This window comes from Microcaecilia unicolor, chromosome 6, assembly GCF_901765095.1.
Source record: "Microcaecilia unicolor chromosome 6, aMicUni1.1, whole genome shotgun sequence".
NCBI classification, from domain to species: Eukaryota; Metazoa; Chordata; class Amphibia; order Gymnophiona; family Siphonopidae; genus Microcaecilia; species Microcaecilia unicolor.
Window position 1 is genome coordinate 119,628,561 of NC_044036.1, and position 20,797 is coordinate 119,649,357.

General features: G+C 43.2%; 1 protein-coding gene across 8 annotated transcripts in view; it reads right to left on the minus strand.

Moving 5' to 3' along the window:
• LOC115471837 (dimethylaniline monooxygenase [N-oxide-forming] 5-like) overlaps positions 1-20,797 on the minus strand; it is a 92,236-nt gene that overhangs the window by 23,306 nt on the left and 48,133 nt on the right. For all 8 annotated transcript variants that reach the window (XM_030205697.1, XM_030205696.1, XM_030205693.1 and 5 more), the window contains 3 exons: positions 14,118-14,306; positions 7,098-7,260; positions 5,514-5,656 (listed from right to left, as the gene is read on the minus strand). In XM_030205697.1, coding sequence (XP_030061557.1) covers positions 5,514-5,656; positions 7,098-7,260; positions 14,118-14,306 — 495 coding nt within the window. The remainder of the gene's footprint in view (positions 1-5,513; positions 5,657-7,097; positions 7,261-14,117; positions 14,307-20,797) is intronic.

Genomic DNA, 20,797 nt, shown 5'->3' on the forward strand with positions numbered 1-20,797 from the left:
CTATAAACTTGTGTGCCCAACTTGACGCTTAGGGATGAATTCTATGATGCCAAAAAAAGAGCTATTCTATAAACTGCGCTTAAAGTTAGGCCTGTGCCTACATTTATGCACAAATCCCCATATTCTATAATTACATGTGTAACTCAAAACCATGCCTCTGATCTGCCCTGAAACACCCATGACCCTCCCATTTCACACCATTTTTGGGCCACATGTAAAATTTAGGCACGGATCCTGCACCTAAATGTATATGCGCAAGTTCTAATTAAATCTAATTAGTGCCCAGGATTGCTTGTTAAAAAGAGCACTAATTGGCTTGTTATGCAATTAAATTGCATAGGTAAATTTGGTGCATGCACAAATGTGTACGTAATTTTTATAGAATTCGGGCGCTAGTACACAAAGTTGCGAGCCCAAGTTACAGAATAAATCAGTTACATGTTACCTTAATTGAAAAATTAGATACTAATTGGCCTTAACCAATTATTGGCTCTTAGTCAGTATTCTACAAAATGTACACGAGATTTCCAAAAGCATGCAACTGCAAGGGGGTGTGGACCTGGGAGGGGCAAGGGTGATCAGGGCTGTGCCTAACACTTGTGTGGACATCTTATAAAATTCTTCCAGTTACGTGCCTAACTGCCTACAGTTAAGCATGATGATTTTTTTTTTTACCAGCCATTCAGCTAGTATAAATGCTCACATCTAAAGTTTACTGCAGCGGGGATGTTGACTCCCCGGGAAGCAAGATTTTTATATGTGGAATACCCTAAGACACCTCGTATTTACTTTCTTCCAAAAGTGCATAAAGATATTTACAAACCACCTGGTCGTCCTATTGTGACATTATGCAACACTGTATTGGAACCTCTATCTACTCTATTGGATATTTTTTTGAAGCCAGCTGCCCAACAGGTAAAATCCTATTTAAAGGACACGACGGACTTTCTATGTAACCTTCAAAACATTACACTTAAGGAGAATTCCATTTTTGTGACTGTGGATGTTTCATCTCTATACACGGTTATTCCGCAGGATGAGGCTTTAAAGATCATTAAAGAGACTCTGGATCAAAGACCGGGTTCCTCCCGTATGTCCACTGAATTCCTCATGAAATTGGCTCACTTAGTGATTGAAAATAATTATTTTTTGTTTCAACAGCAATTTTATGAACAAAAAATAGGTATAGCGATGGGGGCTGCTTTAGCTCCCTCGGTTGCAACATTGTATTTAGCTAAATTTGAAGAGCGCCTGGTTTATTCCTTGGAGGAATTCAGAAATATCGCGTATTGGAAGAGATATTTGGATGATATATTTTTAATATGGGAGGGCTCGGAGGAATCTCTTTTACAATTTATGTCTAAATTGAACTCCTTACAAGGGAATTTGAAATTTACTTTTCATCATCACTGTCAAGGTCTTGAATTTTTAGATGTATGGGTATTTAGAACCCCTACTGGGGTACATACGACTTTGTATCAAAAACCCACTTCTAGAAATACCTTGCTACACTTTTCGAGTTTTCACCCTTACCATCTAAAGAAGAGTTTGCCCATCAGTCAATTTTTAAGGATTAGGAGAATCTGCTCTGATCTATGCATGTTTGAGGAGCAGGCTAAAAAGATGACAAATAAATTTATGGAAAGGGGCTATCCTAGATCAGTGATTAGAAAGGCATACTTGAGAGCAAGATTTGCGAATAGGGATCTATTATTGCAGTATCAATCCCAGGAGCAGGAGGATAGATTAACTGCTGTTCTCCCTTACTCATCCTTAAGTTTACAAGTTATGGCAAGTATTCATCATCATTGGCATGTTCTTCAAATTTTTGAATGTTTTACACAACACCCCATTGGAGCTTATACTCGTGGTAAAACTTTGGGGGAATTACTATCTTATAGAAACATTGAGGGTAAGAGCAATAGTGTTGTTCTTACGGGTCATACAAAATGTGGATCTTGCCAATGGTGTGAAACTACTATAGAGGGGGTGACTTGGAGATATTCAGAGAGGTCCAGACCTATATCTGCCCATTCTAACACTAATTGTCTCTCACAGAATGTGGTTTACATGATAGTTTGCCCTTGTAACAAATTATATGTAGGTAGATCGAGTAGACCGATCAAAACGAGGTTGAATGAACATAAATCTCGTATAAAAAATTCTATCTTGTCAGCACCTCTGGTACAGCATTGGCTGGAGAAAGGGCATTTACTCTCTGATGTTAGATGGAGAATTATTGATCAAATTAGCATGGGATGGGAGGGTGGAAATGTTGCTCAACTTTTAAACTTCAGGGAGCAGAGATGGATATTTAAGCTACAAACTTTAGTTCCGGACGGGCTTAATTCAGAAATTGATTGGTGGTCTATGATGTAATCGTATGGGAGGCAATTTCATTGGCTGCTTGGTTGGGGGTGAATATCCAATCATATAGCTTGCTTTTCGATCAGCTGTAGCTCATTTATAAGCTGGGTTCGCGCTGAAACGCCGCGGCCATTTTCTGGTAGACAGGGTTACAAGCAGGATGCAAAGGTAATGATGTTATTTTATTGATATTGAATGTAAGAAAATAGATGGTGATTCGGGTTATGTGCAAATAATACTATTTACATGGTTTCTGTTACAGAGAGCCTCTTCCTTGATAAAGCTTTATGCGAAACTTGGCCATGTCGGCGGGGGTTCCCTGTTGCTTTTAGATTGCTGCCTTACAGATAAGTAAATGTTTGAAAAGAATAATTATGAAAGAAGAATTATGAATATAAGGCTTTATGCATATTTGCACAGCTTTGGAGAATTAAGGAATAAGATAAGATAAGATTTACTATAAAAGAAATAAGGGGAATATATGAGGATTTGCTCCACACCATTTCGCCTGTGCGAAAGAACAAGAATGTTCATAGGGTTGTGAGAAGCAGCTGATCTGATTTTCCCCGGGTATCAACTGGTATGTTGATATATCCTGCGTATGACATAAATGTTTGGGACATTGTTTATTTAATGTGAATTTGAGTCCCCACAGTGTGCGATTTGGGTGTTACTTTACGTTACACATCTAAAGTTTGGCATGTAGGTGTGTAACTGTGGACAATGCTAGTTTTCAATAACAGCAATTGTGTGTCGAATTGTTGATACAAAATTTGCGCTCAGCACGTATCGTTCTGTTGCCTAACTTTAGGCACGCTATAGAGAATTACCCCCTAGGTGCTGTGGAGGGGCATTTTCGATATGACGTCTAAATCCGATTTTGGACATTTTGCGAAAAATCCAGTAGCCCATTTTCAAACCAGAAAAACACCTAACCACGACCATTTGCTAGACATTTCTGTGCTCAGTGTGTCTATGTTTTAAGAGCATTTTTGGGGGGAAAAAAACATCCAGGAGTAAAACGCACGAAAACAAACCATTGGGAAGCAGAGCAGTACGGCACCCTAGGAGGCACTGCAGTGGACTTCACATAAAAGGTCCCAGGTACACATCTCACTTTTACACCCTTATATTGTATGGTGAAGCCCTCCAAAACCCACAAAATCCAACTGTACACTACTAGAATAGCCTTAATGTCTGCAGGTGTCACCTACATGTAGTTACAGTGGGTTTTTGGTGGGTTTGGAGGGCTCATGCTTTCCACCACAAGTGTACCAGTTAGAGTGGGATGTGGGCATGGGTCCTCTTCTCTGCATTGTTCTACGCCAACCACTAGGCTACTTGAGGGTCCTGCTTGCTGCTCTACAAGGACTGGCCATAACATCTGAAGCTGTCATAGAGGCTGGTATGTACTGTTTCATTCACATCTTTGGGGGGGGGGGGGGGGGTGGGGTGGGAGGGGATCACACCTTATTCCCTCCAGTGGTCATTTCATAATTTAAGGCACCTTTTTGTGATTTAGGTGTGATTGAAACAGGTGTAGACCAAAAGCATCTAACGTTTTAGCCCTGGACGTTTTTGTTTTGTTCCATTATGACAGAAAAACGTTCAAGTTATGGGAATGCCCAAATCCCACCCCCAACATGCCCCCCTTGTGATCTGGACACACTGCAGAGAAAACGTCTCAAATTATACTTGCAATCAGCAGCAGTAAATGTATTGTAACACGATGTTATGTGGAATTTCTGCCTTCCTTCTTCGTTAGATCCAAATATTACAAAATTCAGCTGCTCATTTTTTTATGCTGTGCCAAACGTTACGACCATGTCACTCCTCTATTTATCCAATTATATTGGCTTCCAGTTCACCACAGATGTTCATTTAAAGTTCTCTGCTTGGCACATAAAGCCCTTCATCTTGCACATCTGTCTTACCTGTCAGCAGTTACACTTCCACACACTCTAACCCAATCACTTTGCTCCCCTGATTCTCACAGACTGGTTCTCCCACCACAAAAAAAAGCTCACTATGAATCCGCGTGGCACTCTGTGTTATTTCTTTTTGGAACCCTCTTTGTGGAATAGTCTACCAGCCAGCTTTTGTTTGTAAAATTCAAATCTTTACTTAAAGCTTACTTTTTCCAATTGGCTTTCGGTAGTACTTTTATCTGCTGTGGAGCCGTGACAACCTGTTCCCAAGCATACTGGTCCTAGTAGCTCTATTGAGTTTTGTTTTTATTTCTTAGGACAAAATGGCTGTATATGTGTTATATGTTCTGTCCTATCACCAAATGGAGTTCCTTGTTAATTTTGTTTTAAACTGTTTTATTTATTGTAAACACTTTGACCCAGTTTGGAATATGGTGGGCTTATCAAGTTTTAAACAAACAAACAAGAAGGCAGAACATGCAAATTTATCTCATGTACATTCATTGTGGATATTCAGAAAACCCAAATGCTAGGTGTTCCCTGAGGACTGGGTTGAGAACTCTTAACTTGTCTAAAGGTTATGCATTTCCTGCTCTACAAAATTTAAATAAATAAAAAAACGTATGTGTTTGTCAATGAATGCCAACTGTATAACTACTTTAGAATATCAGCCTACTTGTGTCTAATGTAATCTGTTTTCATACTAGCCTGAGTGTCTACTGTCCAATATTATGTATCTTCTCTCTACATGTTTGACTATGAACCTTCTAGTACAGTAGCATCTGATACTACTGGCATGACTGTCATCAAGCCCATTTCCATATCATCTCGGGAAAGAAACGTGATCTTCACTGTTAGCCAACCATTATTCCCACATAATACAATTTTCAGACTCAATGTCTGGGATTTTGTGTTGAAAAATGACCTTATCTGTGCACACTTTCAAATGTGTATAGAATTTTGCAGTAAGATGTCTTACAACAAAATTTACCACCATAAACTCCATACCCCAAAGATTCTACATCTGTTTTCCAAATCAGTCTGGACCTTGTAATGTGATATGTCACTAAGAAGTTAAATTCTCACGTGCTGGATTAAGGCACCACAGATAACAAGCAGCCTCTCTCCATATAGCAAATCTTGGCTATAAAAGGTCAGAGATCTGTTGTCCCAATGTAAATCTTGTACACAGTTTCTTGCTGCCTTTCATCAGCATACCTGCTTAGCGAATGCACTCAGTTCAACTGCCAAATCCCCTCCAGAGTTCCCAATGCCAATCACAATGATCCGTTTCCCCTCAAATTCAAATGGATGCTTGTAATCCCGGCTGTGGTAATACCGACCTTTGAACTTGTCTATCCCTATGAAGAGAGAAGAATGTTACATGCTTAAAAAGTACACCTACTAATTCTGAATGCTTTTACGTTAGCTACTTTATAGTCAGATTTATGAATAAGGCACAGGAAAAGTGGGAAAAAAATCCCTGCACGTCAATTTGCTGGTCCAATTTTGAAGCAGTGGGGGGGCTCAGGGCCTTTATTTTCTGCCACTTCCTAAAGGAAAAACATCTAAACTCACTGCAGGCTTAATGGTAAGGGTGGTGAATGCCTGCCACAGCCTCCAAGAGGATTGTGAAAAAATTACAAGAAGACCTTACGAGACTAGGATACTGGGCATCTAAATGGCAGATGACGTTTAACGTGAGCAAGTGCAAAGTGATGCATGTGGGAAAGAGGAACCCAAATTATAGCTACATAATACAAGGTTCCACATTAGGAGTCACCGCCCAGGAAAATAATCTAGGTGTCATCTTTGATGATACATTGAAACCCTCTGCTCAGTGTGCAGCAGCGGCTAAGACAGCAAATAGAATGTTAGGAACTATTAGGAAAGGAATGGAAAACAAAAATGAGAATGTAGTTTGCACAATTTTGGTCACCACATCTCAAAAAATAAAAAATAAAAAAAAGATATAGCGGAATTAGAAGAGGTACATAGAAGGGTGACAAAAATGATAAATGGGATGCGACAACTTACCGATGAGGAAAGGCAAAAATGGCTAGGACTCTTCAGCTTGCAGAAGAGATAGCTAAGGTGAGATATGATAGAGATCTATAAAATACTGAGCGACGTGGAGTGGGTAGACATGAATCACTTGTTTACTCTTTCCAAAAATACTAGAACTACGGGGCACACCATAAAGCTACTAACTAGTAAATGTTTCCTCATTCAGTGGGTAAACTCTGGAATTCGTCATCAGAAAATGTAGTAAAAGCAGTTAGCTTAGCAGGGTTTAAAAAAGGTTTGGATAATTTCTTGAGGAAAAAAAGAGGTCTATAAGCCATTATTCAGATGGACTTGGGAAAATCCACCATTTATTTCTAGAATAAACAGCATAAAATCTTTTGGGATCTTGCCAGGTATTTGAGACCTGGATTGGCCACAGTTGGAAACAGGACACTGGGCTTGATGGACCCTTGGTCTGTCCCAGTATGGCAACACTTATGTTCTTATGGTATAGAATAAAGGGGATAGTGTGGTAGACTAATAGAGCAGAGCTGCTAAGCTACACAGTTCCATGAGTCCAGCTCTGGATGTCCAACAACCCTACGATTCAAAAAGGAACCTGCAGCATTGATTTCAAAGGACAGAATGCGCAATTCAGCTTGTTTAAAGGAACTGGACCAAAAATAGCCATATTTGTTGTGGTTTACCATTAGTTTTAATGCATACCCATAAAAAATAAACCCATAGACTCACAATGTCACACACAAACTGCTAAATACTTCTTGCCTGATTTACCTGGAAAAGTGTGGAGTGGTAAATGAGGGAAGGTATGATGACCACTGCAAACTAGAATGCCATCAAAGATGGCTGACTCCTGCTTTCCATCCTTTTCTGTAATGACATCCCACTGGCTGCTGCTGGAGAAATCTGGACGTTTTTTGATGCTACACACACTAGTCTAGAAGTAATGAGAAAATTCACAAGACAGAATTATCCAATGATTTAGGACTCATGTCACCCTAAAATATCTCTTCAAAATATGGAAGCTGAATGAATCTATAATATGTACTGTTAAAATAGCTACAAGGGTACTCAGGCAGTCAAAGCCCTGAATTTAAAGCTCGTCTTTAACTTTAGCATTTCAAAGAGATGAAAACGATGGCATGTTATCATACAGAGGACTCAAAGTCAAGCACAACTGAAAAATATTTAGAACAAGCAGTGGCATTGGAGACCGACAAATACCCCTGTTACCCAATAGAAAGATGACATACCATATAAAACAAGAGAAAATTTTTTTTAAAGGAACCGTTCAGAAAACAAGGGAAAACAAATGGCATATAGCAGGAAAATACAAAGTGAAGTGTCATAAGAGCAGTTGGGGGAGTGTGCCATTTTGCAGCAATAACCCCTTGTGAGCTTACATGATGGGAATTTCTCACTGCCCCTAGAATTAGTACAATGTGACAGCAGAGGAGAGGGTTGAAGTGAGCATGACAATAAAAATACAAATCAGCACCAAGGACTATTCAAGTATGGGAAAATCAAGAGTCCTTAATTAGACCCGACACGGGCCGTGTTTCAGATTCAAGTGACTGCGTCAGGGGACTAATCAAAAAGGGGGTCTTTTACAAAGGTATGTTAGCGAAAGGAATGCTAGCATTTTTAGCGTGCACTAACGCTAGAGATGCCCATAGGAATATATGGGCTTCTCTAGCATTTAGTGCACGTATATTTAATGCATGCGCTAAAAATGTTAGCATGCCTTTGTAAAAGGATCCCAAAAGACCATAACAAAAATACACGTAGAAACAACTGGTTAATCACAATGCAACAAATATAGCATATACAAAAATCTTTGCCAATGTCAGAATTGTAACTATAATCCATACAAAACATATACAACTTTTAGAAAAACGCATTCAAAGTTGATCAATGTGACAAGCATACACATAGGGCCAGATTCTGTAACTGTAACTGGTGTGTAAAAATCTAGATGCTTACACACCCAAAGTTAGAACAGCACATAGGGCTGTGGAATGCGCCTACATTTAGGCATGTCCATTTATGCTACTGAAAACCTGGTGTAAATACCCGTGCCTAAATATAGGCGCATTCCCCCAAATACTAACATATGCGTAAATTTGAGTAACGCCTCAGACACACCCACACTTCTCCCACAGCCGTGCCCCCTTTTCTGCTACACGTTAGAATTTACGTGCACTTCTTTTTAGAATACACCTAATAAGAAGCACGCATAAATTCCATTTATTGCCAATAATTGGTTCTTATTGACCAATTATCACTGATTGGCTCGTTACTCAACTAAGTAGTGCAAATAAATTGGGCAAGCTACTCATTCACTTTATATAAAATCCAGGGGGTAGTGTATATAAATTTTATAAAAATACAGATATTAAATGGTTAACTAGCTAATCAGCGCTGTTAATTGGGAGCTAAGCAATTATCAGCACTAATTGGCATTAATTAGAATTTACGTGCACAACTCACTAAGCGTATTCTGTAATGTGGTGCGCCTAAATTCTAAGTTGCATAGTTGAAAAGGTGGCAAGACCAGGGGAGGGTGTGTGTATGTCTACAATCTATGCAATTAATAGAACACACCCGCACTGCACCTAATTTTGGCATCATAATTTACGCCAAGTAAAAAAAATGGCCTAAATAAATATGACCAAATTTGGTCATGTGGAGAGGTGCACTGCGTATTCTATATACTGTGCAGAAATTTAAGCCGAATCTATAACATTTAAGCTTACTTGAGAGAATAAGCCTAAGCATATTTTTTTACCACACAGATTTGTCATCAGGCACCATATATAGACTCTAGCCCTATACCATATTTTCTTTTATATCCCACCTGTATCTACATAAGATAGCGGGTCACAAATAAATAAAACAAATCTACCTGTCAAAAATCATTCTAAATATTTGCTAAACAGATAAGTTTTCAATGATTTTTGGAACAAATAATTAGTTATTGTCCATATAGATACTGGGATAGTGTTGTATAAACTACTAGCTTGGCATAGGCGCCCAGTATAAGAGGCTTGGGGAGGCTCTCTCATCCCCCCACCCCCCGATGCAGTGTCTATCCCTCTCACACCCTCCCTGCAGTCTCTCTAGTTTAATCAGATCGCCGCTACTGACAGGCTCTCTCTCATCCCCCCACCCCCCGATGCAGCATCTATCCCTCTCACTCCCTCCCTGCCCGTGGTCCCTCTAATTTGATTTAGGTTGCCCATCGCTGCCGGTAGCAGCGAGCACACCAACATCGAACTACAGCTTGCTTCGGGGCTTCGGCCTGACGGCATGACTTGCTCATCCCCGCCTCCTCTAACCAAACCTCCTGCTTCGGCGAGGGCTGGACGCATCATAAGGAAGACTGGTCAGAGGAGGCGGGGCTGGTCACTTCATGCCGTCAGGCCGAAGCAAGCTGTAGTTCGATGTTGGTGTGCTCGCTGCTACCGACAGCGATGGGCGATCTAAATCAAATTAGAGGGACCACGGCCAGGGAGGGAGTGAGAGGGATAGATGCTGCATCGGGGGGTGAGGGGATAAGAGAGAGCCTGTCAGTAGCGGCAATCTGATTAAACTAGAGGGACTGCAGGGAGGGAGTGAGAGGGATAGACACTGCATCGGGGGGTGGGGGGATGAGAGAGAGGAGACGCTTGGGGCTTGCGGCTGGGGAGGCTTAGTCCTGCTTGCACTTCCAGGGAGGGAGGTGCGGGGGCATTTAACTCAGAGGGGAGGGGGGCTGGAATTCGGACGACCGACAGGGAGAGAGGGAGGTAGGGAGGGGGGCATGGAACCTTGCTAGCGCCCATTTCATTCCTTTACGAAACAGGCCCTCACCTTCCTGCGTGCCGGCTCTAATTTAAAAATTGTTACCTCGGGGTTCAGCGTCAGCATTGAAGGCAAGCAGGAATTCACACTGCCGTCCTATGTGTCTGAGCTCTGCCTCTGGTCCCGCCCTCATTTCCTGTTTCCGGAAGGCCGGGACCAGAGGCAGAGCTCAGACGCATGGGAAAGCAGTGTGAATCGCCGCTCGCCTTCAATGCTGACGCTGAACCTCGAGGTAACAATTTTTAAATTAGAGCCGGCACGCAGGAAGGTGAGGGGCTGCCGGAGGACAGGTCCTGCTTGCACTTCGAGGGAGGGAGGGAGGCGCGGGGACGTTGAACTTGGAGGAGAGGGGGGCCTCCAACTCAAGGGGGAGGGGGCCATGGAACTCAGAGGGGAGGGGGGCTGGAATTCGGACGACCGACAGGGAGAGAGGGAGATAGGGAGGGGGGCATGGAACCTTGCTAGCGCCCGTTTCATTCCTCTACGAAACAGGCCTCTTTTTTAGTTCTACATAAAACAGATAGCAGGGTGGAACCCTTATGATTACAAATTCCATGTGTGAAGGGAAGGAGTATACTGGTAAGGCTGTACTACTGTCCACCAGGAGAGAATGAACAGACAGATGGAGAAGTGTTTACAGAAATTAGGAAAACTGGCAAATTGGGCAGCAGTATAATAATGGATGATTTCAATTACCCCAATATTGACTGGATAAATGTTACATCAGGGCATGCTAGGGAGGTAAAATACTTAGATGCAATAACCAATTGTGTTTTGGAGCAACTAGTCCAGGAACAGACAAGAGGGGGAGCTATTTTAGATCTAGTTCTTAGTGGAATGCAAGACATAGTATGAGAGGAAATGGGTTCATTGTAGCAGCATTTAATTTTTGAAAGGACAACTATGATAGAATGAGGAAAATAGTTAAATAAAAGCTAAAAGGATCGGTTGCAAAGGTTAGGACTTTAAATTAGGCACAGACATTGTTTGAAAATACAGTCTTGGAAGCCCAGACCAGATGTATTCCACATATTTACAAAGAAAGGTGAAAAGAACAACAAAATGACAGTCAGCATGTTTAAAAAGCTGAAGTGAAAGACAGCCAAAAGAACAGAATGGAAAAAAGGACCCTGTGAAGAAACAGTGGGGCCCTTTTACTAAGCCGCATAGAGATCTGTACTGGGACTGGTGCTATTTAGCATATTTATAAATTATCTGGAAATCTGAACAAGTGAGGTGATTAAATTTGCAGATGACACAAAACTATTTAAAATTGTTAAAACTCATGTGGATCATGAAAAACTGCAGGAACACCTTAGGAAATTGGAAGACTGGGTATCCAAATGGCAGATGAAATTTAATGTGGACAAATGCAAAGTGATGCACGTTGGGAAAAATAATCCAAATCATAGTTACTTGATGCTAAGGCCCATCTTGGGAGTCAGCACTCAAGAAAAGATCTAGGTGTCAATGTAGACAATACGTTGAAATCTTTTGTTCGGTGTGTGGCGGCAGCAAAAAAAACAAACAGAATGATAGGAATTATTAGGAAAGGGATGGAAATAAGACCAACGCCTATGTTTACTAAGGTGCACTATGGACGCGTTAGCATTTTTAACACGTGTAAATGGTTTAAGAGCATTAAAATGCTAATGCGCCCATAGAAGTGTATAGGCGCGTTATCATTTAACACGCCTTAAATTTAAAGCCATGTTAGAAACGCTAACACACCTTGGTAAACATACCCCCAAGATTACTATAATGCCTCTATCGCTCCATGGTGCAACCTCACCTTCAATATTACATTCAGTTTTGGTCACTGTATCACAAAGTCTAGGGGACACTCAATGAAGTTAAATGGAAATACTTTTAAAACAAATAGGACACATATTTTTCACACAATGATCAGTTAAGCTCTGGAACTTGCCAGAGGATGTGGTAACAGCGGTTAGTGTATCTGGGTTTAGAAAAGGTTTGGACAAGTTCCTGGAGGAAAAGTCCATATGCTATTGAGATAGACATGGGGAAGCCACTGCTTGATCTGGGATTGGCAGCACGAAATGCTGCTACTATTTGGGTTTTTTTGTCAGGAATCTGTGACCTGGACTGGCCACTGTTAGAAACAGGATACTGGGCTGGATGGACCACTGCTCTGACCCAGTATAGCTATTCTTATCAATGTTGGCTGTTTGGGTAAGTAAGTCCCATTTCAGCCATATGGGCTGTGATTTGCTTGGTCTTCCTTCACTCAAGATTGTGCCTGGGTTTGTCAAGGCCGCACCTCCACTGTGAGGGCAAGGGGTGGCCCAACTTCAGCCACCTAGACTTGAAATTTTGTTGCCTTACTCACTTTAGCGGTGTATGGAGGAATATGCCCTTACCATAATAGAAAGTTGAGCTCTCATCATGACTGAGCTGAACAAGCTTAATGAGATATGTAACAGAAAATAGCATAATGCTTTGCATAATGTTCAGAATTGTAAATGAGCTGGATATAAGATTTTAAGTTTTTATAAAATACATGTGCTACTAATCATTTCTATAGTGCTACTAGATATACGCAGCGCTGTACACATTATATACAATATACCTGGGGTAATGGAAGATTAAAAGTGATTTGCCCAGGGTCACAAGGAGCTGCAGTGGGAATTTAACCCAGGTTGCTAAGATCAAAGCCCACTGCACTACGAATTAGACTACTCCTCCACACATGTAAACATGGATGAGTGCCCATTTTACACCACTGAATCTTCTCTCGTTGGAGACTTCCTCCACCCATTATCATCTGTGGGCATGTTCTCACAACACCTACAGGATCTCCTCTTAAAATGTCATGTATCTATATGCCTAGGCCTTCATCAAATAGGTTGACCCTATCAGGCCTGTAGAGTGGGTGTGAATAAAAAACAGAGCCGAGAATAGGGTATCGTGAAACCCTCTCATGGATTTAGAAATCCAGGAGTTATCCTCCCTTTTTTTTTCTCACAGCACCTGGATCCTTCGCCTGAGCTAGACATATTGTGGCATGTGCGACTAGCCAGCCTTCACCTGCAAGAAGAGGTCCATTATCCGAGCCAGGTCCAATTGAGCCTTCACTGGAAAGGCAACAAAATCAGTCCATAGGATCAATGAGTACAACCTGGTCTTAAAATATCAGGGAGGCCAGAAGTAATAGACTGTAAATAGGTTTGTTTATTCCAGTCATCATTCAACAGTGCTACTTCCTTATACTGAAGCTAATGTGCACATTGGATAACCTTATTTTTACACTCCAAACTTATGACCACATGCAATATTGCTGCAGTCAAACCCTGGCACCTTTTGGTTTAAAGAATTGTTACCCTGATGCAGGCATATGCTGAAACATGGCCACATCGGGTTCACCAGTACCAATAAAAATTCATTTCTGCCATACTATTTTGCATTTGCAGTGTATTACATCTGGCCTCCCTTGTATCTCCAGAACATATGATACTTGTTCATCTTACCAATTGAACTTTCTGGAATTCTGTACCATGAGTCTCATCCAGGTGATTATGACCACAAAGATCAACCAATATGAATATACACAACTCCTCCGCACACATTCAGAATTATCTTATAATACTTGCTTGTAATGCTACTATCATGTCTTATCATTATCATGTTACCAAAGATTCTTCTGTAACACTAAATGTCTATTTTCTAATATATTTCCATCACTCATGATGTTATTGTAAGCCACATTGAGCCTGCAAAGAGGTGGGAAAATGTGGGATACAAATGCAATAAATAAAAATAAATAGGCAATATTGAGTAGGGCGAAGCATCTGCTCATAATTTAGTTTAGTTCATTTAATCTGATGGTTCACCTGATATTCATGAGTGAGGCAAGTGAATTAAAAATCCACATAAAAATCCATAAAAATAAAATACATACAAAAGGAAAGTAATAATGACTTCAAGCCTTACCTTGAACTGTATGTGTTTCAGAAGATCAAAGTGCTTTGCGTACATCCGGAAATAGTCCATTATTTTGGCATTGTGCATGTAATTTGGGTAGTCATCAGGAATGGGGAAGTCACTGAAGCACATCATCTCCTTGGATGTATTAATGATAACAGATTTATAGATGCTGGCTCTACCATCGTCGGGATTTTCCTACATCAAATGACAAAGAAAAGTCATAAGGTATCCTACAATAAAAAGGAAGTTTCTTAAAATTATACTGGATGCTCAGTGTTTCTGTATTCAATCATGTTAGTAAGGGTACTAAAATATTTCTAAATGCGAATGACAAAAGGAAAAATTATGTTCTTACCTGATAATTTTCTTTCCTTTAGTCATACCAGACCACTCCAGACCAATGGGTTATGTCCATCCACCAGCAGGAGACAGAGAAATTAGTTCCAAATACTTTGCCCCTTAAGAGAATCGTGCAGCATGGAATGCTAAGTATTTTGAATAGCCAAGCAATGGTGCTCTCTCAACTGCTACAAACAGAAACAGCAGGAAATGAAGAGATAGCAGCACAGTTATGGATAAAGGGATGTTGTTAAAGGTGAAGGCCGACCAAACTAGCAGACAAAGACTGTAGCTAGAATGGTATGTGCACAGGAGTTCAGGAAACAGAACATGAGGTAATAGATAAAGTAGCAGGGAGTTTTTGGCTAAAGAACATAAGAGAGAAAGATGATAAGCAAAAAGAATTAAGTAATGTCTTATGAAAAGGCTTTGTGTAGAAACAGCATATAAGCAGTAGCCTGATTAGTAAATGTTTGAGCAAAACCTGAGATCCAAAGAAGGAGCAACATGAGACCGGAAGATTTGGATGAAGGACCACCACCCACAGACTGGTCAAACTCAGATAGCTGGAATGCAAGGATCAACCGTCAGAGAGGGAAAGGTTTGACATGCCAAAATGAAGATAGGCTCAACACCCAGAGGTGTAGCAAGGTTCAACACCTAGAAGTGGAGCAAGGTTTGACCTCCAGAGAAAGAACAAGACTCCACATCCAAGTCAGAGTGAGGCTCGACATCCAAAGACAGTGGAGAAAGGCACAATCTCCAGATAAGGAACCAAGCTCCACTGCCTGAAAAGGAGCCAGGCTGAAGAGATAAAAAGGGAGCTCCACCTGACCTGCTATGACAGGTATGAAGCCAAGAGGCTACATCCGAAAAGGCGCAAGGGGTAATGCCCGACCAGCAGAAAGAGATAGGCCCGCCTGGCAGGGAATATGCCATGCCCATCCAACCAAGAGGGAGGTACACCTGTCCCAAGGACGGAAGCCCTGCCCAGCCTGTGGAAACTGGATGATGCCAGACATCTACAGATGGAGCAACAGGAGACACCACCACCCAAGAGGCCGGGAAGACACAAACTGCAAGTTGCTTGCAGCCTACGAAGAGCAGAAGGCATGCTCATCTGATGTGCCCCAGAGAAAGAACTCCAGAGCAGCAAGTGAGCCATGACCCCTGGAACACAAGGAGGGAGAGGGACACACACACCCCTCAGTCTGCATAGAGGAAGGAACAGCTGACCTTCTAGAGCAAACAAAGCCACCCAGACTGAGAAGGACCATTCCAAGAAGTAGCCCTGAACCTCTACCTGGGCCAAAAGGTCACCACAGCTAACAAGGCCAGCTGGTGTAGAAGGCCAAGAAACTTGGAAACCCCAAAGAAAGAGAGCCATGTCTAGCACATAATGGGGTGGCACCCAGTAAGACACAGAGGTGCACCCAGCCCTAGAAGAGAGGGCAAGGATCCCAAAACTGTGCTACAAAGAATAACCTGAGGAAAGGAACCCGAAGACAGGCAGAAAACACAGCCAGCAGAAAGAGAAGTACACTACCTGAACCGGGGCTACAGAATTTCTCAGAAGACATCCGCACAAGAGCCAGGGGCCCAAGATTAACTACAGGAGTGCATGGCCTGCAGAGGAGAAGAAAGCACTGACGCTGGAGCTCAAACTGTTCTAGCGAACCAGAACACTGGATCTCCCAAGCATAGCCCTAGCGGTGCCTCAGAGGGATTGCCAGAAAACCACCAGCACAAAAGAACCATCCAAGCAGGAAACCACCAGGCAAACTAGGACTCCTGAAGGCAGGAGAACCATGCAATCAGGCCTAGGCCAGAATTGGACCTAGAGACTCCAGGCAAACAAACATCTGAGGAAGCCACATGGCCGAGGAGACCGAAGTACTGCAGGGAGCAATGGAGATCCTCTCCTAAACAGGAAGACATGAACGGAGGCATGCCACCAGCACAACGGCTTAGTTGGGAACATCCGGAAGGGTGAAGGAGAAAACACGCCAAACAAAGGAGAACTGTAAAGAAAATGGTGCCCCAAACAGCTTCACCAGGAAGAGAGTGCACCAGAACCACAGCCAGCTTAAAAAACAAGCCGGTTTTCCACACACCCAAAGCCCACCAAAATGAAGAGGTACAAAAACTGCCGCTTTAACTGACCAGGAACCCGGGGACTAAAAAAAATAATAATAATAATAATACAGCAGCTGAGCACCGGGAGAAAGCTTTTTTTTGTTTTAACTGGAGGCGACAGAAAAAGAGAAAAAGAACAGCTTACCTTTCAAGCAAAGAGAGCCTGTCACAGCTCATATTGCAAGCAGAGACCTAGAAACATACTGTCTGTACCAGGGGCGTAGCTACGTGGGGCCACAGGGGCATAGCCCCCCCCCCCCCAGATTTGGCCCTGGCCCCCCGCCAACCCTCCCCCACTGCGCATTACTGCAGCTGATCTGGAAGGATTTTGTTTCTGTGTCAGTTGTCCTGATGTCCTGCACGTTCCTACGTGCAGCCTGCTAGGAACGTGCAAGATGCCAGGAGGACACAGAAACAGAATCCTTCCAGATCAGCTGCAGCAATGCACCGGCCCAGAGACCAGCGCTGAAGAGGACTTCAGCTGGCAGGGGTTGGGGACCCCCGCTAGCACAGGTACCTGACGGCGGTGGCGGTGGCGGCGCCGGGGGGGTGGGGGTGGGGAGGGTCAAAAGTGGTGGCAGCGGCAGCGCTGGGGTGCTAAAATGTGCTTCCTCACCTCGGGCTCTGGACCCCCTCCCACCAAAATCTGGCTACACCCCTGGTCTGTACCATGCCACATCCAAACCTGCCAAGCCACAAAGCCCCAGGCAAGGGAGGGGGACACAGTACCATTAGTTATCCCCTAGCTGGCAGGTGAGTGACCCAGGACCACTAAGAATCACTGTAAAAGTACCCAAGACCGGGTTACCAGTACACCCCTTTGCTCAACCGTCCCCCAGCAGAGCTGGGGCAGGAGCTTAGCCAGCAAGCACTAAGAGGAGCTTCACATCCATCCACCATCTGCTTGGAGAGAGAGAGAGAGATTAAAAAAAAAAGCATTCCAGGCTGCACGATTCCATTAAGGAGTAAAGTACTTGGAACTATTAGGGGGGCAACTTAGGGGGGCAACTGAGAGAGTAAAAACTGTACAACAGGCGTGGACGCTGTTCAAAAATACCATCCTGGAGGCCCAGGCCATACACATTCCGCAAATTAGAAAAGAAAGACGGAACTCCAAAAGACAGCCGGCCTGGTTGAAAAGTGAGGTGAAGGAAGCTATTAGGGCTAAAAGAAACGCCTTCAGAAAATGGAAGAAGGAACCGTCTGAAAATAACAAGAAGCAGCATAAGGAGTGTCAAAGCAAATGCAAGGCGCAGATAAAGAAGGCCAAGAGGGATTACGAAAAAAAGATAGCATTAGAGGCAAAAAAACATAGTAAAAAATTTTTTCAGTATATTAAAAGCAGGAAGCCGGCAAAAGAATTGGTTGGGCCGCTGGATGACCGAGGGGTAAAAGGGGCGATCAAGGAAGACAAAGATGTAGCGGAGAGACTGAATGAATTCTTTGCTTCGGTCTTCACCGAGGAAGATTTGGGTGGGATACCGGTGTCGGAAATGGTATTTCAAGCGGACGAGTCGGAGAAACTTACTGACTTCACGGTAAACCTGGAGGACGTAATGGGGCAGTTCGGCAAACTGAAGAGTAGCAAATCTCCTGGACCGGATGGTATTCACCCTAGAGTACTGATAGAACTGAAAAATGAGCTTGCGGAGCTACTGCTAGTGATATGCAACTTATCCTTAAAATCGAGCGTGGTACCGGAAGATTGGAGGGTGGCCAATGTAACTCCCATTTTTTAAAAAGGCTCCAGGGGAGATCCGGGAAATTATAGACCGGTGAGTCTGACGTCGGTGTCAAGGAAAATGGTAGAGGCTATTATTAAAAACAAAATTACAGAGCACATCCGAGGACATGGATTACTGAGACCGAGTCAGCACGGCTTTTGTGTGGGGAAATCTTGCCTGACCAATTTACTTCAATTCTTTGAAGGAGTAAACAAACATGTGGACAAAGGGGAGCCGGTTGATATTGTGTATCTGGATTTTCAAAAGGCGTTTGACAAGGTACCTCATGAAAGGCTACAAAGGAAACTGGACGGTCATGGGATAGGAGGAAATGTCCTATTGTGGATTAAAAACTGGTTAAAGGATAGGAAACAGAGAGTGGGGTTAAATGGGCAGTATTCACAATGGAGAAGGGTAGTTAGTGGGGGTCCTCAGGGGTCTGTGCTAGGACCGCTGCTTTTTAATATATTTATAAATGATTTAGAGATGGGAGTAACTAGTGAGGTAATTAAATTTGCTGATGACACAAAGTTATTCAAAGTCGTTAACTCGCGACAGGATTGTGAAAAATTACAAGAGGACCTTACGAGACTGGGAGACTGGGCGGCTAAATGGCAGATGACGTTTAATGTGAGCAAGTGCAAGGTGATGCATGTGGGAAAAAAGAACCCGAATTATAGCTACGTCATGCAAGGTTCCACGTTAGGAGTTACGGACCAAGAAAGGGATCTGGGTGTCGTCGTCGATAACACACTGATACCTTCTGCTCAGTGTGCTGCTGCGGTTAGGAAACTGAATAGAATGTTGGGTATTATTAGGAAAGGTATGGAAAACAGGTGTGAGGAAGTTATAATGCCTTTGTATCGCTCCATGGTGCGACCGCACCTTGAGTATTGTGTTCAATTCTGGTCGCCGCATCTCAAGAAAGATATAGTAGAATTGGAAAAGGTGCAGCGAAGGGCGACTAAAATGATAGCGGGGATGGGACGACTTCCCTATGAAGAAAGACTAAGGAGGCTAGGGCTATTCAGCTTGGAGAAGAGACGGCTGAGGGGAGACATGATAGAGGTATATAAAATAATGAGTGGAGTGGAACAGGTGGATGTGAAGCGTCTGTTCACGCTTTCCAAAAATACTAGGACTAGGGGGCATGCGATTAAACTACAGTGTAGTAAATTTAAAACAAATCGGAGAAAATTTTTCTTCACCCAACGTGTAATTAAACTCTGGAATTCATTGCCGGAAAATGTGGTGAAGGCGGTTAGCTTAGAGAGTTTAAAAAGGGGTTGGACGGTTTCCTAAAGGACAAGTCCATAAACCGCTACTAAACGGACTTGGAAAAATCCGCAATTCCAGGAATAACATGTATAGAATGTTTGTACGTTTGGGAAGCTTGCCAGGTGCCCTTGGCCTGGATTGGCCGCTGTCGTGGACAAGATGCTGGGCTCGATGGACCCTTGGTCTTTTCCCAGTATGGCATTACTTATGTACTTATGTACTTATTTTCTGTCTCCTTCTGCTGGTGGATGGACATAATCCATTGGTCTAGTATTGATGACAAGGAATGACAATTTAGATTAAACTGTAGACTCTGTATAAATTCAACAGCTTACCCTTACAGGAGAAGAGAATTGTGGAGAATGAAGGAGTTGCGGTCACCTGGGGCATCCCCATTCTGACCAAGAAAAACAGACATAATAGTAAAAGAGAAAAGCACCAGAACAGCGTTGATTATCTCTATATCAATCCAAAGCTACTACTCTGAATCGTGTGATCATGTGGAGAGAAAAAAAAAAGATCCTAAAGTACTAAGAAATGCAATCCAAGACCAGAAAAATGTGGTAGAAACAAACAAGGGCGCTCCTCCCGCAGCAAACCCTATGCCACCTCGGAGCTGCCATTAGGGTTCTGCTGAGCAGGGGAGGGATAGAGAGACCAAATAACCCTGGTGATCGCTGGAGCCTGAGACCCCCGAACCCCCCCCCCCCTCCAATAGGTAAGGCCTCGGTGGTCTAGTGGAACCTGGGACTCCCCCCCCCCCCCCCCCCAATAGGTAATGCCCCGGAGGTCCAGTAGACCCCCTGGAACCTCTAACCAAATGCTAGAAACCCTGCATATGATGTGCACAGTGCTGCTACTACATCTAGTAGCACTATAAAAATTAGTAGTATGCTAGAAACCCTGATAGTCCAGTGGGACTCCTGTCAAAGTCCCCCTGAAGACACCCCCGGTGGCCTAGCGGCGACCCTCCCCAAACCCCTTGTACCTGAAAAGGGAGGAGGGATGCAGTCCGAGTCCCTCCTTCCGCTGAGCGCATCTCAAAATGGAAGCACCCTGCCCTGCCTGGTGCATCCTGGGATACATTGAGTGGGGCCTAACTACCGTAGGTACATGTGTTTGGGGGGGGGGGGGAACCTTGACAGGGGTTTCACTGGACCACCAGAGTTTCTAGTATTTGTGTGTGTGTGTGTGTGGGGGGGGGGGGGG